Source organism: Pomacea canaliculata, linkage group LG8 (assembly GCF_003073045.1).
Source record: "Pomacea canaliculata isolate SZHN2017 linkage group LG8, ASM307304v1, whole genome shotgun sequence".
NCBI lineage: Eukaryota > Metazoa > Mollusca > Gastropoda > Architaenioglossa > Ampullariidae > Pomacea > Pomacea canaliculata.
In genome coordinates this window covers 3,087,968-3,114,634 of record NC_037597.1, presented here as the reverse complement: position 1 = coordinate 3,114,634, position 26,667 = coordinate 3,087,968, and the positions used below count along the sequence as shown (strand labels likewise).

At 40.3% G+C, this 26,667-nt stretch overlaps 2 protein-coding genes across 6 annotated transcripts; both read right to left on the bottom strand.

Annotated features, from left to right (window-relative positions):
* Positions 1 to 15: 15 nt before the first annotated feature.
* On the bottom strand, positions 16 to 16,493 carry LOC112570474 (deleted in malignant brain tumors 1 protein-like). Of its 5 annotated transcripts, none has more exons than XM_025248901.1 (16): positions 16,244 to 16,493; positions 15,965 to 16,070; positions 12,026 to 12,150; positions 11,628 to 11,789; positions 11,215 to 11,299; positions 10,938 to 11,065; positions 10,487 to 10,660; positions 9,935 to 10,019; positions 9,360 to 9,484; positions 9,070 to 9,246; positions 8,377 to 8,455; positions 8,081 to 8,208; positions 7,580 to 7,753; positions 6,785 to 6,869; positions 6,267 to 6,392; positions 5,505 to 5,563 (listed from the first exon to the last, which is right to left on the bottom strand). In XM_025248901.1, the coding sequence occupies exons 1-15, from the start codon at positions 16,299 to 16,301 to the stop codon at positions 6,317 to 6,319; spliced, it is 1,767 nt and encodes a 588-aa protein (XP_025104686.1). In that variant the 5' UTR covers positions 16,302 to 16,493; the 3' UTR covers positions 5,505 to 5,563; positions 6,267 to 6,316. The 5 variants fall into 5 exon arrangements, with proteins under 5 accessions (XP_025104683.1, XP_025104688.1, XP_025104686.1 ...); XM_025248900.1 differs by lacking the exon at positions 5,505 to 5,563 and adding an exon at positions 6,015 to 6,152; XM_025248902.1 differs by lacking the exon at positions 5,505 to 5,563 and adding an exon at positions 6,015 to 6,152 and having other exon boundaries at positions 16,256 to 16,493.
* Positions 16,494 to 18,631: 2,138 nt separating this feature from the next.
* On the bottom strand, positions 18,632 to 26,151 carry LOC112570286 (dorsal-ventral patterning tolloid-like protein 1). Its single transcript, XM_025248666.1, has 17 exons — positions 26,148 to 26,151; positions 25,789 to 25,867; positions 25,493 to 25,620; positions 24,908 to 25,081; positions 24,552 to 24,636; positions 24,033 to 24,157; positions 23,745 to 23,918; positions 23,262 to 23,343; positions 22,771 to 22,895; positions 22,391 to 22,570; positions 21,930 to 22,017; positions 21,529 to 21,653; positions 21,111 to 21,284; positions 20,555 to 20,649; positions 20,192 to 20,321; positions 19,547 to 19,712; positions 18,632 to 19,045 (listed from the first exon to the last, which is right to left on the bottom strand). Exons 1-16 carry the CDS (start codon positions 26,149 to 26,151, stop codon positions 19,585 to 19,587), a joined length of 1,896 nt encoding a protein of 631 aa, XP_025104451.1. The 3' UTR covers positions 18,632 to 19,045; positions 19,547 to 19,584.
* Between the last annotated feature and the right edge of the window lie 516 nt (positions 26,152 to 26,667).

Sequence of the window (26,667 nt, the reverse complement as noted above, 5' to 3'; positions counted from 1 at the left end):
ACACTGAATAGTAAACAATTGTGATACTGATTTTATTGTGTAGCATTTACATTAAATGTTTTCATTTTTCCTGATGTATTATTTCTTCACATACAGGCCAATACACAACAATTGTGGAGAACTGGCGTGAAGACAACTCAAGAGATGTTGTCGTCTCTCAGTTGATGTTCTCTCTGTCCCAGCATCAGCTGCCTTGTGGTGGGTGCTGCGCCTCCTCTTCAGGAAAACAGGAAAAGTTGAATAACTAGCAGACATCACTGAACCTGTCATCCTCCTGTCAGCACCACAGACTGTTCTACAGTGTTGAGTGTTCTACAGTGTTCACACAGACATGTTCTACAGTGTTCACACAGACGTGTTCTACTGTGTTCACACAGACGTGTTCCTCCGTAGCCTGGACGAATGGCGCACTTTATTATTTCCTCCTCTGGAACATTAGCAAATATTTAGTGAACTTAATCATTATTGCTAATAATAATGGTTTACGTCTAGCGTAACCTGTGTGTTTGTATCTATATATATATATGGCGGTATGCGTGTCAGGGTGTGTGAATGTGTGTGGGTGCACTGCCTGGGATGTAGGCTAAAAATAGAACATTTTTACATCATGTCCTCTCCATGTAAAGCGAATCATATGCTAAGTCTCTATACTTACAATAACCGTTATAACCTACACTTCGTCAACGGAATGGTAGAGAGATACAAAGATAGTAGAAATACAGAGACTGCTTGCGCACTTAGCAAATGCCTTTTACTTTTGCGCGGAATCATGCGCATTCTCTAAAGGTCCTAAACCAAAGATCACCTTTATGCGAGTGTTAAAAAGATCAAAGACAGTTGTGAGAGACCTACCTGGGAAGCCGGTGGTGCTGAGGGTGTTTGTTTGGTTGTCGGGTACTGGGATTTTTGTGGGAGTGGCTTGTTCACAGCATCCGGGTAGCTTGCGCCCTGGACATTGCCGTCGTAAGGGGGAGGAGGCTCTGCGGTGTAAGAGGGAGGTCTGGCAATGTCGGGGGGAGGTCTTGCAGTCTCAGGGGGAGGGCTTGCAGTCTCAGGGGGAAGGTTTACAGTAAGAGAAACAAGATTTAGATTGACAGAGGGAGGGATTGCAGTGACAGGATCATTGGCAGGGTAGGAGAACGCAGCGTTCATGTGGATGTTGGTGTTGATGTGGGTGTTGGTGGTGTCATTTCTTGTCGACTGTTTTCGTCGACATCGTATGCACGACGTTAGGGCATAAACCACACAAACGATGCCAACAACACCGCCAACTACTGGTCCAGCAATAATACCAGCACTGACTATCCCTGCAAAACATCCAACAATTACAGTCGTGATAAGGCTCGGCTGTCATGAAAATGTAATTCTAATTATCGTCTTTGGGTGGTGAGGATAAACAGACGAGGTGTTAGACACGATCCCTTTGTCAAAGCACAACAGCAAAATAACATCTTGTCATGTGTGTGTATGGGAGGAGTGCAAGGATGGAGGGAGCGGATTCTTAAGTCTGTAATGATATCATGCTCAAACTGCAGACAGAAAGAAAGGGATGTGATCAAAAGGAAATGAACAGAAAAGGCAAAGCGTCTCTTGTGCTCATATGTTTGTTTGCACTGCATTAAATTAAAGAAAAGAAAGACAGCACCCAAAGATGTGTCCGAACAATCAATGTGGCAAAACAACAACAATACTTTCAGGAACATTTCAGGTTCTGAGTAAATAACTTCGTGTTTCAATAGCTCACTCTTCTGAGTCACTCACGGAGTCGAGGGTGGAACAAGGTCACTTTGGACTTACTAGGAGATGTATCTTCATTCACAGCTTTATTCACAGCTTTCTTCACAGCCTGGTAGGTTAGGTTAAAGCCCCTTCCGGTTACCGCGCCATTGCTGTGAAACCTGATGTACATGGAGGACCACGTGCCGTAAAAGTCACGTGTCGTCGACCCGCACAGTTTGCCCAGGCTGCTAGACGAGACACTGGACCCTGTTCACAACTCAGGTTAGTTAAAAAAAATATACAAAGCTACCATGGTTCAGTTTCGTAACCAAACGCCAATTATTGAAAGCCACATAGGAAAGTAAAAGTAAAGACATACAGACAGGCACACGAAAAAAAAAAAAGGTACGAAGGTTGACTAAAGAGAGAAAGATAGATAAAAGCATATTTAAAAAAAAAAAAAAACAGGAGAAACAGGAGGATGCGTATATAAAATATGCCTTTGTGTGTGGGGGGTGAGGATCAAAGTGGGTAGGTTTGGAGTTAAATGAATAGGTAAATGTCTCTGTGTGTGTGTGTGTCAATGTGTTTGTCAGTAAACATGTGAGAATGCACTGGCGTCTGTGTGTGTGTGTGTGTGTGTGTACATGCAAACATCTGTATGTGTGTTCGAATGTGCGAACCAATCGAGAAAGCATGTATAAACAAATGTACATTGAGGAAGAGGAGCTCACCATCAAAGACTTCAATGTAGTCGTTGGCACAATTGCTAGAATATTCTGTGTCAACAAAGGTAAACGTCACGTGCACAGTATAACCGATATCGTAATCCGAAGTTTTGATTAGCCAGCCACGGTCGGCGTTGCTGAAAATGAAACACGTGACTGTGTGAACATTGTGGGGTGTCTGGAAACATGGCTGGACATGTACTATGATTTAATGATTGAACTCATAAGCGGCAATATCATTCTTTAAGGCAAAGAAGTAAAGAGATATTGCTCTTAATCCATGCACTTTCTTGAGGCATTTATTTAATGATGCTCAACCTTACTTGGGGTAGCTTGCTGAGGCAGTCGGGTACTGCAGGTATTCGGTGGAACTCCATGCTGTCAGCGACAGTTCTTCAACAAAAGGTGTAGTTGCTGTAAATAAGAAATCAAGCGACGGTTGAGCTCAACATGATACAGAGGACATGACTGTGACAGGACAGGACAGGACAGGACAGGACAGGACAGGACAGGACAGAGACACGGATATCACAGGACAAGGCGTCGTGTTGGTGGGACATGACATCAACAGATGATGTGGTGCTAGACATTACATAGCAAGTATGCTGTCTTTGTTTCTGGTTCTACAAAAGAAAACAGTAAAATCTGTTTATCTGTGGATAAAAGAGTTACATGGTGGCCTAAGATGTGAACTCTAAAGGTCACTCAGATGACTTGTGGAGGCAGTAGCAGCCTCATAAAGACTTCCAACCCGACAGCGACAGTCGGAGTCGTCTTTTACTTACAAGAATTCGCAAAACTATTATCACATCAATAATACAACTACATGACTCACCATCACTGACGTAGGTCATAATAAGTAATTAGTAATGAGTAGTATAAATTAACCTGGAACATTTAAACGTGAAACAGCTCGGTAGGTCAGCTGGAATCCTCTTTTTGTTGTGCTGCCATCGCTATGAAACCTGATGTACATGGAGGGCCCCGAGCTGTAGAATGTCTCTGATGTGAGCCGACACACCTTGCCCAGACTGTCAGCAGAGGTGCTGGACCCTGTAAACAAACAAATCCTTATTTGTGTGTGTGTTTGTGTGTGAAAATCCTGCATGTCTTACTTTGAACACTCTTATAACTTCTTTTATTTAAGGGAAAAAACTATATTTATCTACATAACAAATTGAAGGCGGACGGGACATCACCTCGATAACGACAGGTATCATAACTACTCGGCATGTAGGCCTTAATATTGCTGTGGTCGTGCGATGTGCCTGATGACAATAACACAAACATAGTTAAGATCGACTTACCGTCAAATAGTTGCACGTAGTCGTAGGGACAACCGTTAGAATATTCTATATCGACAAACGTGAACGTGACGGCCACGACGTAGTCTAGGAGACTTGTTTGAAGAAGCCAGTAACAGTCAGCATTGCTAAACATGAAACAGAACATAAGCAGTTGCTATGAAAAATATTTTAGACATTTCATGTTACTGTGCATGAGGATAGTTGCATAAAGCAAAACTGCAAATTTGTAAAAGGATTAAAGTGTAACTATTTAAAAGTTTCAAAGTTACAGAACTAGAAAACATTCAAGATATTGTTCTCTCCACAATGATAGTAAATACAATCGTCCAAGCTTCAACTATGACAAGTATTATCAACAAAAGCCTTTTTATAATAAATAGTTGAGTGGATTAGTTTCTTACTTGACATAGTTGACGGGGAGGTAAGGGTATCTCAGATTCTGATTGCTATAGGTCGCTGCTTGAACGTAAACTTGTACACACACCCCATCTGTAAGAAATCAGCAAACGGTAAGTCAGTCTGATAAAAGTGACAGAGTTATCTGTCTTTCCTCAATTTTCAGATGACGATAGCCCTGTTACAATAGCAAAATTTAACTTATGAGAATAACTTCTTTACCTTAAACCAAACAGAAATTATATTCTTACCCCGCACATCCACATGTCTTACAGGACAGTCATCGGCCAAAATAACACAGACACGAATTTACTTCCCCCACATGACTTTCATCAAGTACCCGTTCTGACATTCACTGAACGGGTATCAATTCCACCCAGTCTCTCGTACAACCAACACCCTCTGCCACATGGCAGGTAGATGCACCCGCTGCCTCCAACCGAAGAGCAGAGCCAGTGGACTTACACGAGTCCTGAGGGACTTCTGATCGGAGAGCAGACGTGTAGGTCAGTCGGAAACCTTGACCTGTTACCGCGGGGTCACTGTGGAATCGGATGTACATGGACTGACCAGTGCTATAGAACTCCCACTGCTGCCCCAGCTGACCACAAAGTCTCCTAAGTCCTGTGGCTTGTAGGGGTGTCCCTGTGAGATGATTAATTTGATTCTATACAAGGACTACATCGCTTTTTTCAGTCAACGCCTCTTTCTTCTTCATTGGAAATAATATGCTTTCAGATTTTACTCTAGGGTCTAGAAGAAATGAAAGCTATATAAGGAGGATGAAAAGTAAAATGAGAAATAGCCTTATATTATCAGCTGTGTTATCAAACCTACCATCAAATATGTCAATGTAGTCGTAGGAGCAATTAGCTATGTACTCTGTGTCAACAAACGTAAAATTCACGTGGACCACGTAGTTGCTACTGTCAGTTTTGAAGTGCCAGCCGCAGTCAAGGTTGCTGGAGAAGACAATAAGAAAGAACAGAGCCAATCAGTGGGTATTCATTAGACAAGTCCCGTTAATAGTGAGAAAAGATGGCCACAGAAAGTAGCAGTGTCACCATTTAGTACCTTCTGTCACTGAAATACCCCGTAATTTTATTTATTTATTTTTATTTTCCACGTGATGACGCTGTCCAGGGAACTTTTATTCAAGACTAATACTGGGACAGTACATGCAGTAGCTAAGATTACCAGTCAAACAGAAACCTGTCATAATGACACCGAGTCATATCACGGCAATGTTAATTATTTTTCTTAACAATCTTATTATATCCGCTCCTGTTTAAATAAAAAAATATTTTAAGTGAATAAAACAGTTTGATTACTTGTAATAGTTTTCGTTGTTTTCCGGGTACCGAAAGTAGTATTGTCGAGGACCACCTCTCAGTGGAATAGAGTAAGAGCAGGCTGCAACATAATAGGTGAGATGCTTTACTGCTATAGATGCAACTATGCATAGATGCAACACTAACCCTTTTTTCACTCTCTCAAACCGCAAGTGTGTGTGTGTGTGATGGAGAGAGTGAGAAGGAATGTGGTGCTATTTGTGTATAAAAAATGTTTGTGATCATTCACCTGCAGTCACACAGTGGTGAGCATTTATGAGTTATTTACACTTGCAGTGACAAACGCTGAATATTTCTCAGATACAAACTACTCGATGACAAAAACAACGATGAGTATTATACAACAATAAACAGTTCACTATTGATAGACGAGCGGTGATACGATTTTTAGGACAATACGAGCAGAAAGTCATTAAAAGAAGCCAAGACATGTCACTGAGATTAAGACAGAATTTCTGGAAGTGATCACTACTCATTCTTACCTGTTTTTCGCACTTCGGACGGCAGTACAGCTTCATAAGACAAGTGAAAATCTCCTCTATAGTATAAAGTTTGAAATTTGATGAACAATGATTGACCAGAGCTGTAGAATTCCTGCTGTGAATGGTTCCCGCAGATTTTTCCAAGAATGTTTGATTCCATGTTGCTACCTGTCCAACGATGCTTCCATAAATCAACAAAACTTCATCTGGAAACATCTGAACTCACACAGTCTTGGTTGAACGATAAAAAATAAATATGAGGATCAGACCCAAGTTACTTACCGTCGTGTACCTGTACATAGTCGTAGCGACACTCGCTATACATCCTAATGTCAACAGAATAGGAAAGTCACGTGGACAGTGTAGTTCACGCTGCCAGACTGAATACTCCAGCCGCAGCCATAATTACTAAAAACACACAACATAGTCAACTAGTCATTATTTTTATATATTGCATGATAGTTACAGAAGTGTGGTACATATATAGTGTAGACAGTGTGTGAGGTTGTTTGCTCAATACAGACTTAATTTGCATATAGTGTAAAATACATACACTGTGTTACTGCAATTGTACCACACATGTGTCTGATCTCCATTCTTGTGGTGTAAAAAAATGTGGTGTAAGTAGATAGGTTGTGTTGACAGCAAACTGTAATTCAGCTTACAAGTAGGACATTCATATTCCCATTTCTTCATAACCGGTCTCGTCTAATCTATTATCAAATGGACAAAATATCATAATACAATGTAATGTAATACAGTAAGACTTAGAAAACACACAGCAGTAACATGTTTCTTACTTGCTGCTAGCGCTGGTCAATGCTGGGTATTTTAGAAACTTGTTGTCGTGGAGAAGAGCTGCAAGAGGAAGACTGGGAGAACACACTGCAACACAAACACAAACATTGTAACTGTTATCAGATGAAAACACCCTATTGGTGTGCATCCGTGTTCGTACACAATCCGCTTGTCATGTGGTAGCTTTAAAGGGAAAATAGCAATTGCCACAGTTGGGGTCTAGTGTGGTTTGTTGACAAGCCTGAGGTCCCCTAGGCATGAAAGTGGTGCGTAGAGGTGTTGTATGGAGTTACTAACCCTAAATGGCGCCTAGAGACTGGCACCTCAGGGTCCCACACCTGTCTGCCAGGTTGGCGGGGAGTGGGGGTTAGCCACCTGTCCACCACGCCACTTGTAGACGGGGCTGAGGGTCAGTAGAGGGGTCCTTCTCTTGTCGGTGTTGGCTACTTGATGATTGTCTTTCCACACAACATACTATGAGTTCATGATAATATCTGCTTGTCACAATCCGTGAAGACCTCACTCGGCCACAGGTTGCCCTTATTTCTCTTTCTCTCCAAATCCCTGTCACGAGCTGACTTAGTCTGATCATGGTCTGGGTTTGGCCAGGTTTATAACAGGATACTCACGATTTAGTTCCCTCAAGTTTTCGAGAAACGATTAAGCCTGGAGTGTAGTATACATTTGGGTTTTTGAGACTAGGATGCTTGGACAAACAGGCTGACTGAGTACTGCACAACTGGTGAAACTGGTTAAACTCTTGACCTTTGAAGTGGATTCTTAATCTTTGAACTTACCAGGTTCTGGGTAGATGGTTGCCTGTAGTGCTGCCCTGTAGGTGATGTTAAAACCGGTGCCCACATTGACTCCATTGCTGTGAAAGGTAAGGTAGAGGAACTCTCCTGTACTGTAGTATTGCGGTCTGGTCATGAAGCCGCACAGTCTGTCCAGTTTCTTTTCTTCCGCCGAACCTGTACATGTTGGACACAACACGTGTTATAAACAGGAAATACCTGTCCCAGTTTGCATATCTCAAACAACAACATCAACAATAATTATAGTAATATCTTTATCATCATTCAGTATGCACGTGTGAACATGCTTCTAACAAGAATGAATTTCCAGCCACACACGTCAACGGGTGGGCGAAGGAGCTTCTCAGAAAAAAAGCTGTCAAACCATTAACATCTGTTTGTGGGAGCGTGTCGGATAGTCATTGGTACAGAAGATAGACAACTACTGAAACAAAACATTCCACTGATTCTTTACTTGTCTTGGTAACACAAATGTGTACTTACTGTCAAAGACCTCAATGTAATCAAAATCACAGCCAGTGGCGGACAGTTCAACATCCAGTTGTGTGAATTGTATGTGCACCACATACTTTGGGTCGGTGGAGTAAAACACCCAGCCACGGTTAGCATTGCTGACAAACAAGACGAGAAACATTCACGGGTATATAAAGGTCAACTATTATTTTCATACCTTTAAGTGATAACAATAAATAGATTAAAGTGCAAAATAAAATGACAATTTAATATGATATTCTTGCAGCCTACCTGACTGCTGAAAAAATTATACAAAATTTGCTTACTTGGGGTACGCAGATGATCCTTCAGGATATTTAAGAAAATGTTCATTAGCGAGATCAACATTCACAATCTCAGTGCCACCTGCAAAAGACGAGAAATTAAAACATAATAGGCTGGTGGAAAAATGAATGAATGAAAGCTAAAAGAGAGAAAAAATTTATACCTAGCTTTATCATTAAATAAACAGAAATAAACCTACCACCTAAACATTATAAAAGTTGGATATTTACGGAAGATTACTGTTGCACTATTCTCCTTTAGATGGGTGGTCTAATGAGTGTTACCTGTAATCATTAACAATATTCAGCTGAACGAAATGAAGCCAGTAAATAACATCGTCTGCAGCGATGAGATGAGCAGTAATTTCTGGCAATGACTTCTTCATTACTTATTTTGTCAATTAAAAGAAAATTGTTAATGTAGGTTTTTCAAAGTAAAATGAACTGTAGTGTTTTAATTAGTTTTATATCATTTGTCCCGCAGTCTTGACTCCTAGACGTGATGGAGGAGGGGAGACAATTCTTTCGTCACAGGTGAAAACTTGTCTCCCTTGTTAAACTATGTTTAAAGTCCGCTGTACGAGCTTGATAATGAGGATATGACATCGATAACAGCTTTGAATATAGAAGACTATGAGCTAAGGGTTATAGGTGAGATTGAGGCTGAGTTTTCCAGTGATCATCACTCAGACTTACCTGCGTGTGGCGGCGCTTCCGACCGAAGGACACTTTCATAGGACAAGTGGAAACCTCCCGGGATGTTGTTCGTGCTGCTGTGAAACTGGATGAACAATGACCGACCGTAACTGTAGAATTCTTGCCCTGGTTCATTCCCACAGACTGATGCCAGTCTGTTTGATAGCGTGGAGGAGCCTGTGCAACGATGTTTTCAATGAATCAAAAAAACTTTGTCAAGAAAAACCTGATTTCACACAATATTGTTGACACAGGAACAGAATTGTGAAATTCAAATTCAAATTACTTACCGTCGTATACCTGTACATAGTCGGAGTAACAGTCACGAGAGGTCGGAATACTGACATATACGAAAGTCACGTGCACAACGTAGTCCAAGCTGGCGGACTGAATACTCCAGCCACAGTCTCTATCACTGAAAAATACACAACCCAACCAGCTAGTCATTATTTTCAGGTTTTACCCGATATTTTGCGAAATATGCTACCTCAATGCTTCCTAGGAGTAGTACAGTTTGCTAAATGTGTGGTCACTTGGTTTGTATTATTGTTAAACACTTACCTCCACCCGTCCTTTCAAAGTCTGTGATCTCTCCTCTGTATCAAAGTTCTCAATGTTTAGGTGTAACTTGTATTATTACATGAATGTTACTGTTAAGAATTCCCTGCTTCCTTCATCAGTACGATTATCATCATCAACAAACAGCAGCACTTGACTTTCAACACATTAAAACAAACGTAATAACAACATCAGTCGAAACTTCAAAACCAATTTGATTTTTATAGAACTTTTTCATCCAGTTTTAATCTATAAATCAAATATGTACAGAAATATCGTATCCCAATGTAATACAACATAATCTTACGTCGTGTATGTGGTCGACACTGCTGGGTATCTTAAAAACTGTTTGTTGTGGAGAACAGCGGCGAGGGGAGTACTTGAAGAACAAACTGCAACACACAAGCATTGTAATTAATTGGTTATCAGTGCGTGTGTGTGTGTGTGTGTGTGTGTGTGTGTGTGTGTGTGTGTGTGTGTGTGTGTGTGATAGAATAGAGTATGTTAAAATCTCCACACAACATAGATGTCTTCATGATAATGTCCACATGTCACAAACCCTGAAGACCTCACGGCCACAGGTTGTACTTAGTTCTCGTTCTCTCAAGATCATTGTCACGAGCTGACTTAGTCTAACAAGGTCAAGGTTAGAATCTTAAGATTTAGTTTCTGTTCAATTCTTGAGAAAGGATGCAGCATGAAACTTGGTTGTGAAAAGTGAAGTACATTTGTAGGCAAGACTCTGCTAGTCATTTGGATTTCCTGAGACTAGCATGCTTGCCATCCACCTGTACTTCTGACTGCAAACTGACTTTGACTGCACTTTCTTCCCTCGTAGATTCTTAGTCTTTGAACTTACCAGGGGCTGGGTAGATGGCTGACCGAAGGGCTGCCGTGTAAGTCAGGTTGAAACCTGATCTTGTCTGAGAGCCATTGCTGTGAAAGGTGATGTAGAGAGACTGGCCTGTACTGTAGTACTCTCGACTGGTCAGTGTGCCGCACAGTCTGTCCCGTCTGTTGGCTTCCACCGAGCCTGTACATCATCATCATCATCATCATCATCATCATCAATCATCATCCATCAACCATCCATCATCATCAACATCATCATCAATCATCAATTATCAACCATCAATCACCAACCATCATCCACCAACCATCCTCATCCATCCTCATCCATCATCATCATCATCATCATCATCATCATCATCATCATCATGCACAAGTACATGTACACATCCCGCTGACCCTTTTTAAAAGATTCATAGTATATTCTTGTTCGGAAGAAAAAACGTTATATCTCTACTTACTGTCAAATATCTCGACATAATCAAAGTCACAACCAGCGGAAGCCGTTTCAACATCGACATATGCGACAACGACGTGCACAACATACTGGGAGTCGTTGGTGTCAAAGACCCACCCACGGTTAGCGTTGCTAGGAAACGAAAAGAGGAGCAGTCAGGGGTAAACAATAATCAACTATTCATCTCATTTGTTACTGTTACTTAGTAATGTGCTGAATAAAACTAGTTAAGAATTACATTTTATAGCTTAGTGACTACTGATATTATATTTAATACTAACTTGGGATATTGAGACGATCCTTCAGGATACTTAAAAATGTGTAGAGCACCAATATCTACATTCACTGAGTCAATTATAGTGGCATCTGCAGCAGACGACAAATCATGACATAAATATTAGAACTGAGTTCGTCCAAAAATGTTTTATGTAGGTAAACACAAACAGGTGTGGACTTGTGGTATCACAAGAGGAGCGCCAAGACATTGGACATGCTCTAGCTCTCCACAAGTTAGAATATTCTTGAAGTGAGAAAAAAGTTTTAATGTTACAGAAAAATTTAGTTTCATAGAATTATGAAAGCATTTCTGTAAACTAAGACACGTTTGACTCAATGGTCTGGACTATTTTTATGTTATATTATTTTATATTATTTCATATCAGCTTTTTTCGACTTTGAGGACCTCACTACGTACTGCTGATCTTCAGAACTTCGTAGTTGACAGTAAAGTTGCTTGTTGTGCCGAAGTTGTCCCTTCCGGTAGTGAACGAGACCAACACGTCACTTCCGCTACTGTAGATGGGAAAGTTAGGTCTGGAGCAGGTCGATAGTAGGATGGGGGAAAAGGAAGAACTTCCTGCACAACAATTATCATTTACATTTGACACCTTTCTTGCTCTCTTTCTTTATCTCAGACAAGTAGTCACACACATAAAATTGTACATACATATATATATATCAGAGCGAGGATGGGGGATTCACACATGCAGATGTAGATGAACCCCTACGACAACTTTTTCACCCTGTTATTTCAAACTAGTGAAATCTGTAGAAAGTGATGCTTTACTGAGTAGTGTTACTGGAAAGACTGACCATCGTAGATTGTGAAGTTGTCAACACACGTTCCGTTGCTTGATCGGAGATTGAAGATGGTCGCCGTCAAGCGCAGTCTGGTGCTGATGGTGTTGGAGCTGATGAGCCACTCACAGCTTGCGTTGCTGTGTAAATAAAACATGATGTGCATCATTTAGTGAACAGACACAACACACCATCCTTTCAAACACACCAGCCGATAATTTTAATCGTGTCGTCAGGACTTGAACCAGGACCTTCAGGACGAGCGACAACAATGTTATCGTCTAGAGCAGACCTGGGCAAAGGCCGGCCCGCCTTCAGTCTCTGACCGGCCCGCCCGCTGACCCGCCCGCCAGTATATATACTATATATACAGTATTGGGTAAAACTGAGATAACTATATTAGTCCGGCGCTCTAAAACCATCCCAATTTCTCATGCGGCCCCTTGGAAAAATTAATTGCCCACCCCTGGTCTAGAGGTAGTACGCCACTGGCGCCAAGATGGCCGCCATAGTTGTAGAGTTTAGGCGTGTAGATGATATTCACGATGGATCTTCTAATAAATAAGTATTTTGCGATAGACAGATATATACGACGACAAAGAAGTGTATTAAAAGTTCAGATTTCATCATCATGTCTCTCTAGAGATGGTAGATGAATTTGCATTCGACCTTAAAACCTCGAATCGGGACGACAACAACAGAAAGCCTACTCGTCGTTTGTTTTTAAGCGAAATGCTTTGTCAGAGTGTGAGTGTCGATATTATAAACGTTTCCCAGGATACAGCTTATTGGACTAATTAAATTGGGACACATAGCATTGCATCATATGGAAAACTGGTGAATCTATTTACAGGCCAACAGTTTCTTTTTATGTATTTTCCAACGGCTGCGTCAGTGAACTGCACGTAAGAATACAGCTGGCTCTAAGAACCAACCAACACAGGAAAACAGCTTTTATCCTTCTGTTATAAGGTAAAATATTCTGTTGATTGCTTTATACATATTTATAAGCACTTTATAACTTTCCATTTATGTCAACAGGCTGTCTGCAGTGCTGGCTCTATGGCCTGGGTGTTCCCAAAATAGTCACATTTTGCTACACTCTGATGAATCTGCTGATTTAAAGTCAACCGGTTGCAAGGAGTAATGCTTGGGCACAGAGGATATATTATGGGAATAAAGAAAGTGGCTGATGATATCCTTTCTAACTACAATTACTAAACCAGAGAGAGATAGTACAATGTAGCACACAGCTCTGCATCTGCATTCTTCTGAAAATTGAGAGAGCTTGGGTAATGAACACAATGATGAAAATAATAAAGATCAAAGATACAACATGCTTAATGAGAAGGTGCTTGTGTCCTTTTTTTAAACTCCATATCATTGTGTTTTTAGGTCTGTTATGGAAACATCAACTCTGCTTTAGAACACTGAGTGTGTGTTTTGGGTCAAATGTTTAGATTTAAGGTAAATGTGTTAAAATATATGGCTTCCCTCGATAAACTACACTGTGGTACATTACAGTAGTCATAATCTGGCACTGTGTAAGAGAATCCTAACTGAGCAATTTATAAAAAAGAAAGAGCATGTTACTTGTCAGCTGAGCATGTATAATGAACTTAGAAGATCCTAATGATGAAGACCACAACAAAATTCAAGATTCTTTGTTCTGTCACACTCTAAGGGATATTGAGATATTAAAAATATATCCATATGTGTTCATGAACATTCCTATCTTTATAATTAGTGTCTGTTATTCACATACACTCACTGGTTGGTTTATGAAAAAATTGAAAAACCCAACAGCAGCAACAACAACAAAAAAAGGAAAACTAATTCTTGGTATCATACGCTCACTCTTTCCTTCGTCCAGATTCCTCGTGTATACCCGCATATGTAGTCTAGTAAATTATGAAGCAACTAAGAATTGTGATGCCACTGTAGTTATTTGGATCACTTTGTTTTTAAAAACTGGTGTTATAATACCTGATGCCCATTCTGTGAGCACTTGACTGGAACCCTCAGGGGAAGAGGAGAGCTGGAAGACTAAAGCAGACTTGGAAAAGAACAGAAGAGAATGAGGCAAAGGACATTGGAACCTCATGAGCCCAACTGATGGGGGCTGCCCTTTACTGGGTCTGCGGGCGAGGTGTTGTTGTGGCATATGCTCCTCGAGGAGTAACAAGAACTAAACTAAGCATTCTGTGAGGGCATGACCTATTGCTATTGAATAGAGTCAGGGTCTTTGGTTGTGAGAATTAAAAAAATTCATTTATGATTTTATCATTTCTATGAGCTTCGCTTTCTTTAAGCTTTTTTAGACAATTGGCAACCTCACTCTCAGATACTTCAGTGTTCAGATAGTTATTGCTAGCTAGTTTCAGGTATGTCCACAGGTAGATCAGTCTCAAATGTATCATTACAAGAATGGATTATCTTCTTAAACTGCTCTAAGAATTCATTGCAGGTTGATAAAATCATAAATCTAGGTTTTGGTAAAACTTTTCCATACACACAAGTGCTAAGTAAACAAAGTATATAACAAGCATGGGTGTTTCTAATTTACACATGAAAGGTTATTTAATGTCAAAGATAGTAGATCTTTTCAACACTTCACCTTCAATCAAGCCATGTGGCTTTTCAATAACAAATAGGCTGATATAATATCTGCATAATTTGTTAGCAAAATCTTTAACCAAAAACCATCACACCACACTTCTGCTGCCAGAATACATAAAATCCAACCATTTCATATTAACTTGCCCAAATGTTGAAAAAGTTCATTGACAGTACATTAGGCAGTATTCTATAGTAGTTAAGCATATGAAGGCAATATTGCTGAACATTTTGTTCTCTCGTGTTTCTATAAATAATATATATGTATATGCGTGTGTTTTCTTTGACTTAATAATTACACCTACCCATGCAAACTTAATTTTTCTTTTAGTATAAGAGACAGGGTTCCTCAGATAATAATACTAAGATGAACTTCACCTTTAAAAGGATTGCCACCAACAATCTTCATGTGTAGAGCATGTTGCGTCTGATTACAGAGTCACTACTCTTATGTGACATGCTACTTGAATGCCATTCTGTGCATGCATGTTTTTAAATGATGGTTATTATATAGTTTGTCAGAAATTTTAAAAAGTCTTCCAAACTGACCTACAAACAACAATTGGAAATAAACTATTTAACGTGTACTGTTTGGCACCTCGTGTTTTCACAGATAATAACCCATCGTAATATCGTAACAGACTTTTTATAAAAGAATCCATGTTTTAAATAGACTTTCCTAGGTAACAGGCGGACATTGAATTTTTATTTTGTTTTTCTATTCCTCGAATTTTCTCATGGTCATACAGGAAATACCAGACTACCGCATAGATCTTTTCGCATAATCTTTAATTCTCATGGACTTTTTCCTCTTTAGTTCCCACATGAATGCCACTAGAAGTATAATGTTTGGCGCTGCAATAGATTGCTTATGTTACTTCGTCGTCGCTGTCAAATATGTCCATCAACAACATTACATTCTCTACTTCGCTGGCAGCCGCCATTTTAACAGGCGCCCACGATGGGCGAAGGGTTTCACAGGCTCTTACAGGAGTGAGTGACGCCCGCGTTACAGTACGCTGGGCATGATGCCACTCCTTCACTCTCATGTTACCCACCTGTCAGTGGTCTCGCCTGACCGATTTCCACTAGGTTTCATGTGGTATGCAATATAAAGCAATATAGCCGCCGCAGCTTAGCGCCTGGTATTTGAGCAAGCGACGAAACTTCTTCCTGGTCAAACCCTTCTGAATTTCTCAGTTAATTTGGGAACAGATTATAGACTTAAGACCGAAAAAATCAGTTTCCATTAAACCATTATTTAAGAACATCAAGTCACTGTAGGGTAAAATAAGTATTCAGTAAGTGGTGTAGGTGTGTATGAAAAAGGTATACCACCTTCCCACGGACTGGACACTGAAGGACAAAGTTTTGTTTTGGTTGGCGATGAGATGTGCAGGCCTTGAGTTTGTAACACACTGGCTGTCACAACCGGACAGAGCACCTGTTGGAATTAAAACACTAATGAAAGAATACTACACATACATACTACATACAAGAAAAAAGAAGAAACGCTACACGATCATTATTATTTAGCCTTTACCCTAACTCCCACACTCTGCCACTTGCACCTCACAATCTGTACTTTTACATCAGAATACATCGTAGGATGTTTACCTGTCACAATACCTGCTGCGATGGTCCAAGCAATCAAACACAACCTTCGTCGTTCCATGTCTGTATCTCTCGATTTCCGTTAACAGTCTTACGATCAGTCTTAACCGGATATGATCTACAAGGAAGATACTAGCTTCACGACTCTTTTTCAGAAACCGAAACCCAATTCTGATAAATAGAAACGACGGTGACGACTCACTCACATTAAGGCGGCCTGTGGGTAGGCCCACCCGTACCTGGATTTTTAAAAACTGTTATAGAGCTCGTCCTACTACTCACAAAGAATATTTACTCGGCATCTCAGGCTGGGTAGCGGCCACAAATATCGTACTGATGACTCATAGCGGTTTCTTATATCGGACGAGTTTCCAGCTTGAAAGAAATATATAGAGTAGAAATGTTAGTATTTATGTTGACTTAAATAGGCAGAAAGGGGAAATATTTAGGACATCTTATAAATAATCTGAACAAATATGAGGGTAAACATGTTTTATTAAATGTTTACTCGTTGAAGTTAATATTTGACACGTGACAATACACACAAGATATCTCCTTTTCCCGTTGAACTATTTTGTTTCCAAATGAGACAAACTAATATGCTTACAGTCAAGACTGCTCAAGGACCATCATTTGTTCACAATGTAATAAAAGTGAGCAGCAACAAAATCTAGCTTTTGTGAAGAATCCATGTTTTTCCTGACAGCTTAAGGCTGCAAGTCCACCAGGGAAAACATACATCGCACATCACACAATGATGCCAGAGTTGAACTACCCGGGGATTTCCTTTCCATATTAGGAATGACTGAATGGAGAATGGTCATGAATAGGAGTCGCAGTCGACAGACTGACAGCCCACACCTTACAACAGTCACGTGCGCCACAGTTCACGACAACAAATAACTCAGAGAACTGCTCAGTAAACAATGTTTTCTGGTCTGAGAGTAACATCTGTAAGCTAAACACACAGTAAATATCACAGTTGACAGGTAGTCTTCACTTACTTTCCTTGTCGTTTCTATTCTCAATACACAGTAAAATTCCCGGTGTGTCTAAACTACACTGTCACATACAGGTGGCTTCACTGTTTGCTGGGAAAGGGATATAGGGTTATATAGTAGAGATATAGGGATATAGGAGTTATATAGTAGGGATATAGGAGTTATATAGGAGGGATAAAGTCAGGCTCTCGGTAACGAGACACTTGTTACACCCGTACTCAGCACTGGCCGTCGGGTTTTTTTCTGAATTCCTCCCTCTCCATCTTTCCTCCTAGTGCGAAATCAGCTCGAGGTGGAAGCATCTTCCCGACAAACTAACCAAACAACAGCGATATGATCGTTTTGAATCCACAGGAGAATAAAATGTGTTTGCGGTGCATTGGTTATAGAGCATAGCACACACACACACACACGTACACTCTATCCATCCCTGTGTTTTACAGGGCTTAGAGCTGATATCTATATTATAGATGTTTGTTTATCTGTTCCCCATCAAACGTTTTCTAGGCCTTACTTCTCGGACCCCAAATGCTCTAGTTTAAGGTGAGTGTGGAGGATACCCTCTTTATGTATGTACATATACAAGATGCATTAGATACTGGATTAGAACAATTCATCTCCATTTAAATCATGTTAATAATTATAATAATAATAATAATAAATAATATGATTTGTGTAGCCCTTTCCCCCCACCATTAAAAACGGTTCAAAGCACTTTATTTGAAACAAAAAACCTTGTATATTGTTGTTTACTAACAGGTATTTCACTTAGCACATATCTCTGTGATGTCAGACATGTAGACATGTAGGTAACAGATACAGGCCAGCACACAACCACTGTGGACAGCTGGTGTGAAGACAACTCAAGAGATGCTGTCGTCTCTCAGTTGATGGCAGTAACAGTCTGTCCCAACATCATCTGCGGCCTTGTGATGGGTGCTGCGCCTCCTCTCCAGGAAAACAGGAAAAGTTGGAATCACTGACAGACATCCTATCAGCACCACAGACGTGTTCTACGGTGTTCACACAGACTGTTCTACAGTGCTCACACAGACGTGTTCAATCGTAGTCTGAACGAAATGGCGCACTTTATCATTTCCTCATCTGGAACATTAGCAAACAGTGAACTTAATCATTATTGATAATTATAATAGTTGACGTCTAGTGTAACCAGTGTGTGTTTGTATCTATATATATGGAGGTATGCGTGCGAGAGTGTGTGCGTGTGAGGGTGTGTGAATGTGAGTGCCCAGCCTGGGGGTAGGCTAAAAATAGAAAGAACATTTTAAGGTCCTAAACCATAGATCACCTTTATGCGAGTGTTAAAAAGATCAAAGACAGTTGTGAGACACCTACCTGGGAAGCCGGTGGTGCTGAGGGTGTTTGTCTGGTTGTCGGGTACTGGGAGTTTTGTGGGAGGGCTTGTTCACAGCATCCGGATAGCTTGCGCCCTGGACATTGCCGTCATAAGGGGGAGGAGGCTCTGCGGTGTAAGAGGGAGGTCTGGCAATGTCAGGGGGAGGTCTTGCAGTGTCGGGGGGAGGGCTTGCAGTCTCAGGGGGAAGGTTTACAGTAAGAGAAACAAGGTTTAGATTGACAGAGGGAGGGATTGCAGTGGCAGGATCATTGGCAGGGTAGGAGAAAGCAGCGCTCCGGTTGATGTTGGTGTTGGTGTTGGTGGCGTCATTTCTTGTCGACTGTCTGAGTCGACGTCGTATGCACGACCTTATGGCCAGAACCACACCAAAGAGGATAACAACACCGCAAATTGCGGGTCCAGCAATAACACCAGCACTGACTATCCCTGCAAAACATCCAACAATTACAGTCGTGATAAGGCTCGGCTGTCATGAAAATGTAATTCTAATTATCGTCTTTGGGTGGTGAGGGTAAACAGACGAGGTATTAGACATGATCCCTTTGTCAAAGCACAACAGCAAAATAACATCTTGTCATGTGTGTGTATGGGAGGAGTGCAAGGATGGAGGGAGTGGATTCTTAAGTCTGTAATGAATAAGTGCTCCAACTGCAGACAGAAAGAAAGGGATGTGATCAAAAGAAATGAACAGAAAAGGCAAAGCATCTCCTGCGCACATATATTTGTTTCCATTGAATAAAATTAAAGAAAAGAAAGACAGCACCCAAAGATGTGTCCAAACAATCAATGTGGCAAAACAACAACAATACTTTCAGGAACATTTCAGGTTCTGAAAACTAGAAAGAGTAAATAACTTCGTGTTTCAATAGCTCACTCTTCTGAGTCACTCACGGAGTCGAGGGTGGAACAAGGTCACTTTGGACTTACCAGAAGATTTCTTTTTCTCCAAAGCTTGGTAGGTTAGGTTAAAGCCCCTTCCTGGTTACCGCGCCATTGCTGTGAAACCTGATGTACATGGAGGACCACGTGCCGTAAAAGTCACGTACCGTCGACCCGCACAGTTTGCCCAGACTGCCAGTCAAGCCACTAGGTCCTGTTCACAACTCAGGTTAGTTAAAAAATATACAAAGCTACCATGCTTCAGTTTCATAATCCAAAGCCAATTATTGAAAGCCACATAAGGAAAGAAAAAGTAAAAACATACAGACAGGCAGACGAAAAAAAAAAGGGTACGAAAGGTTGACTAAAGAGAGAAAGATAGATAAAAGCATATTTAAAAAAGGAGAAACAGGAGGATGCGTGTATAAAATATTGTGTGTGTGTGTGGGGGGCGGGGGGGGGTGAGGATCAAAGTGTCTTCTTTCCGTGTGTGCGTGGGTGGGTTTGGAGTTAAATGAATAGGTAAATGTGTCTGTGTGTGTGTGTGTGTGTGTCAATGTGTTTGTCAGTCAACATGTGACAATGCACTGGCTTCTGTGTGTGTACGTGTAAACATCTGTATGTGTGTGCGAATGAGCGAAAAAATCGAGAAAGCATGTATAAACAAATGTACATTGAGGAAGAGGATCTTACCATCAAAGACTTCAATGTAGTCGTTGACACAATCGCTGGAATATTCTGTGTCAACAAAGGTAAACGTCACGTGCACAGTATAACCGATATCGAAATCCGAAGTTTGATGAGCCAGCCACGGTCGGCGTTGCTGAAAATGAAACACGTGACTGTATGAACATCGCGGGGTGTATGAAAACATGGTTGGACACCCTGTGGTCGACATTCAATGATGTGTCATAATTATGGACAGGAAATCTTATTTCTGTTTAGTATGATTTAATGATTGAACTCAAAACCGGCAATATCATTCTTTAGACAGTAACGAGATAATGCTCTTAATCCATGCACTTTCTTAAGGCACTCAATGAAGCTCAACCTTACTTGGGGTAGCTTTGCTGAGGCAGTCGGGTACTGCAGGTATTGTTCGGCGTAATCCCATGCTGTCAGCGACAGTTCTTCAACAAAAGGTGTAGTTGCTGTAAATAAGAAATCAAGGGACGGGTAATTTGAACAGGATACAGAGGACATGACTGCGACAGGACAGGACAGGACAGAGACATGGATATCACAGGACAAGGTGTGTATCGTGTTGGAGGGACATCACATTGAGTAACACATGATGTGGTGCTAGACATTACATAGCAAGTATGTTGTCTTTGTTTCTGGTTCTACAAAAGAAAACAGTAAAATCTGTTTAACTATCTGTGGATAAAAGAGTTACATGGTGGCCTAAGAGGTGAACTCTAAAGGTCACTCAGATGACTTGTGGAGGCAGTAGCAGCCTCATAAAGACTTCCAACCCGACAGCGACAGTCGGAGTCGTCTATAACTTATAAGAATTGGCAAAACTATCATCACATCAATAATACAACCACACGACTCACCATCACTGACGTAGGTCATAATAAGTAATTAGTAATGAGTAGTACAAATTAACCTGGTGCTGTAGGAATGTTTAAACGTGAAACAGCTCGGTAGGTCAGCTGGAATCCTCTTTTTGTTGTGGTGTCATCGCTATGAAACCTGATGTACATAGAGGGCCCCGAGCTGTAGAATGTCTCTGATGTGAGCCGACACACCTTGCCGAGACTGTCAGCAAAGGTGCTGGACCCTGTAAACAAACAAATCGTTATGTGTGTGTGTGAAAGTCCTGTGTATCTTACTTTGAACACTCTTATAACTTCTTTTATTTAAGGGAAAAAACTATATTTATCTACATAACAGATTGAAGGCGGACGGGACATCGCCTTGATAACAACTAGTATCATAACTACTCGGCACGTAGGCCTTAATATTGCTGCGGTCTTGCGATGTGCCTGATGACAATAACACAAACATAGTTAAGATCGACTTACCGTCAAATAGTTGCACGTAGTCGTAGGGACAACCGTTAGAATATTCTATATCGACAAACGTGAACGTGACGGACACGACGTAGCCTAGGAGACTTGTTTGAAGAAGCCAGTAACAATCAGCATTGCTAAACATGAAACAGAACATAAGCAGTTGTAATAAAAAATATTTTAGACATTTCATGTTACTGTGTATGAGGATAGTTGCATAAAGCAAAACTTTAAATTTGTAAAAGGATTAAAGTATAATTATGTAAAAGTTTCAAAGTTACAGAACTAGAAAACATTCAAGATATTGTTCTCTCCACAATGATAGTAAATATAATCGTCCAAGCTTTAACTATGACAAGTATTATCAACAAAAGCCTTTTTACAATAAATAGTTGAGTGGATTAGTTTCTTACTTGACATAGTTGACGGGGAGGTAAGGGTATCTCAGATTCTTATTGCTATAGGTCGCTGCTTGAACGTGAACTTGTACACACACCCCATCTGTAAGAAATCAGCAAATGGTAACTCAGTCTGATAAAAGTGACAGAGTTATCTGTCTTTTCCTCAATTTTCAGATGACGAAAGCCCTGTTACAATAGTAAAACTTAACTTATGAGAATAACTTCTTTACCTTAAACCAAACAGAAATTATAGTCTTACCCCGCACATCCACATGTCTTACAGGACAGTCATCGGCCAAACTAACACAGACACGAATTTACTTTCCCCACATGACTTTCATCAAGTACCCGTTCTTACATTCATTGAACGGGTATCAATTCCACCCAGTCTCTCGTACAACCAACACCTTCTGCCACTCTGCAGGTAGAAGCACCCGCTGCCTCCACCCGAAGAACAGAGCCAGTGGACTTACACGAGTCCTGAGGGACTTCTGATCGGAGAGCAGACGTGTAGGTCAGTCGGAAACCTTGACCTGTTACCGCGGGGTCACTGTGGAATACGATGTACAGGGACTGACCAGTGCTATAGAACTCCCGCTGCTGCCCCAGCTGACCACAAAGCTTCCAAAGTACAGTGGCTTGTGGAGGTGTCCCTGTGAGATGATTAATTTGATTTCATACAAGGACTACATCGCTTTTTTCAGACAACGCCTCTTTCTTCTTCATTGGAAATAATATGCTTTCAGATTTTACTCTAGGGTCTAGAAGAAATAAAAAAATGAAAGCTATGTAAAGAGGATGAAAAGTAAAATAAGAAATAGCCTTATATTGTCAGCTGTGTTATCAAACCTACCATCAAATATGGCAATGTAGTCGTAGGAACAATTAGCTATGTACTCTGTGTCAACAAACGTAAAATTCACGTGGACCACGTAGTTGCTACTGTCAGTTTTGAAAAGCCAGACGCAGTCAAGGTTGCTGGAGAAGACAATAAGAAAGAACAGAGCCAGTCAGTGGGTATTCGGTAGACAAGTCTTGTTAATAGTGAGAAAGGTGGCCACAGAAAGTAGCAGTGTCACCATTTAGTACCCGACTTCTGTCACTGAAATACCCCGTAATTTTATTTATGTATTTTTGTTTTCCACGTGATGACGCTGTCCAGAGAACTTTAATTAAAAACTAATACTGGAACAGTACATACACTAGCTATGATAACCAATTACACAGAAACCTGTTATAATAACAGTCATATCACGGCACTGCAATGAATTGTTAAATCTTCATATTATACCCGCTTCTATTTAAATGAAAAAATATTTTAAGTGAATAAAACAGTTTGATTACTTGTTATAGTTTATGTTGTTTTCCGGGTACCGAAAGTAGAATTGTTGAGGACTACCACTCAGTAGAATAGAGTAAGAGCAGTCTGCAACATAATAGGTGAGGATGCTGTACTGATGTGCATGCTTTTTGCACTCTCTTGAACCGCACAAGTGTGTGTGTGTGTGATGGAGAGAGTGAGAAAGAGTGTGGTGCTATCTATTTGTGTGTAAACAATGTTTGTGATCATTCATCTGCAGTCACACAGTGGTGAGCATTTATGAGTTATTTACACTTTCAGTGACAAACGCTGAATATTTCTCAGATACAAACTACTCGATGACAAAAACAACAATGAGCATTTTACAACAATAAACAGTTCACTATTGATAGACGAACGGTGATACTATTTTAAGGACAATACGAGCAGAAAGTCATTAGAAGAAGTCCAGGCATGTCACTGAGATTAAGACAGAATTTCTTGTAGTGATTACTACTCATTCTTACCTGTTTTTCTCGACACTTCGGACGGCAGTACAGCTTCATACGACAAGTGGAAATTTCCTGTAGTGAAGTATGAGGTTTGAAATTTGATGAACAATGATTGACCAGAGCTGTAGAATTCCTGCTGTGAATGGTTCCCGCATATTGCTCCAAGAATGTTTGATTCCATGGGGCTACCTGCCCAACGATGCTTCCATAAATCAACAAAACTTCATCTGGAAACATCTGAACTCACACAGTCTTGGTTAAACGATAAAAAATAATGATGAGGATCAGATCCAAGTTACTTACCGTCGTATACCTCAACATGGTCGTTGCGACACTCGCCAGACATCCTAATGTCAACAGATAGGAAAGTCACGTGGAGAATGTAGTCCACGCTGCCAGACTGAATAGTCCAGCCACAGTCATTATTACTAAAAACACACAACACAGACAGTTAGTCATTATTTGTATATGCTGCATGATATTTACAGAAATGTGGGACATACACAGTGTAGACAGTGTGTGAGGTTGTTTGCTCAATACAGACATGATTTGCATATAGTGTAAAATACATACACTGTGTTACTGCAATTATACCACACATGTGTCTGATCTCTATTCTTGTGGTGTAAAAAAATGTGTTGTAAGTAGATAATATTGTGATGACAACAAACTATAATCAAGCTTACAAGTCAGTCATTCATCTTCCCATTTCTTCATAACCGATCTCGTCTAATCTATTATCAAATGGACAAAAATATCATAATACAATGTAATGTAATACAGTAAGACTTAGAACACACAGAGCAGTAACATGTTTCTTACTTCCTGCTAGCGCTGGTCAGTGCTGGGTATCTTAGAAACTTGTTGTCGTGGAGAACAGCGGCAAGTAGAAGACTGGGAGAACACACTGCAACACAAAACATTGTAATTGGCTGTTATCAGATGAAAACACCCTATTAGTTCGTCCATGTCCGTACACAACCCACTTGTCGTGGTCTGGGTTTCGCCAGGTTTATAAAACAAGATTTAGTTCCGATAAGTTTTCGAGAAAAGATTAAGACTGGGTAGTAGTATACATTTGGGTTTCCGAGACTAGGATGCTGGACAAACAGGCTGACAATTGATGAAACTGGTTAAACTCTTTACCTTTGAAGTGGATTCTTAGGCTTTAAGCTTACCAGGTTCTGGGTAGATGACTGCCTGTAGTGCTGCCGTGTAGGTGAGGTTAAAACCGGTGCCCACATTGAATCCATTGCTGTGAAAGGTAAGGTAGAGGAACTCTCCTGTACTGTAGTATTGCGGTCTGGTCATGAAGCCGCACAGTCTGTCCAGTTTCTTTTCTTCCGCCGAACCTGTACATGTTGGACACAACACATGTTATAAACAGGAAATACCTGTCCCAGTTTGCATATCTCTAACAACAGCATCAAGAATAATTATAGTAATATTTTCATCATCATCATCATCATCATCATCATCATCATCATCATAGAATCAATATCTTCCAGTACAGGTATGTGTGCACCCTTACATCTATATGATAATTCAGTATGCACGTGTGAACATGCTTCTAACAAGAATGAATTTCCAGCCACACACGTCAACGGGTGAGCGAAGGAGCTTCTCAGAAAAAAGCTGTCAAACCATTAACATCTGTTTGTGGGAGCGTGTCGGATGGTCATTGGTCACGAAGATAGACAACGACTGAAACAAAACATTCCACTGATTCTTTACTTGTCTTGGTAACACAAATGTGTACTTACTGTCAAAGACCTCAATGTAATCAAAATCACAGCCAGTGGCGGACAGTTCAACATCCAGTTGTGTGAATTGTATGTGCACCACATACTTTGGGTCGGTGGAGTAAAACACCCAGCCACGGTTAGCATTGCTGACAAACAAAACGAGAAACATTAACGGGTACATAAAGGTCAACTATTAACTTCATACTTTCAAGTGATAACAATAAATAACATAAAGTGCAAAATAAAATGACAATTTAATATGATATTCTTGCAGCCTACCTGACTGTTGAAAAAATTATACAAAATTGGCTTACTTGGGGTACGCAGATGATCCTTCAGGATATTTAAGAAAATGTTCATTAGCGAGATCAACATTCACAATCTCAGTGCCACCTGCAAAAGGCGAGAAATTAAAACATAATAGGCTGTTGGAAAAATGAATGAATGAAAGCTAACAGAGAGAGAAAAAAGTTGATACCTAGCTTCATCATTAAATAAACAGAAATAAACCTACCCACGTAAACATTAAAAAAGTTGAATATTTACAGATTACTGTTGCACTATTCTCCTTTAGATGGGTGGTCTAATGAGTGTTACATGTAATCATTAACAATATTCAGCTGAACGAAATGAAGCCAGTAAATAACATCCCTAGTAGCATTGAAAGAGGAACCCATATGGGACCCATTTACTTGGGATTCATCTGCCAAATTGATGTGAGTCCCATGGTGAAAGTGAAAGCTGGCATAGCAGGGGACCCATATGTGTTTTTCAAGTAAAACACAGGTATATCCCAGATAGATCACAGTTGAGGATATTATTGGTATTTTTAGGTATTTTGGCCTATTCTGATTTACATTGTTTTAAATCAGGATATGCCAAAATTCCTAAAATACCAATAATATCAAATACATCAAAATAACCCTATAAATGCCAAACAAATGGATAAATAAGGAGTGTTTTGCCATGATTTCATTAATTAAGCAGCAAAAAAGTGCACAAAAAATGCAAAATGTTACACACAAAAAAAAAACAACAAACAAACATGATTTGTCTTTTACTAACGTTTATTGAAGTTTAAATGTCTGTGAAAATAAGGATAAAAAGCAAGGTCATAATTTAAAATATACAACAATCTGTGAAGCATTGTCCCATTTAAATGCATGAAAAAATTTTCCTCATGACATGTTAAT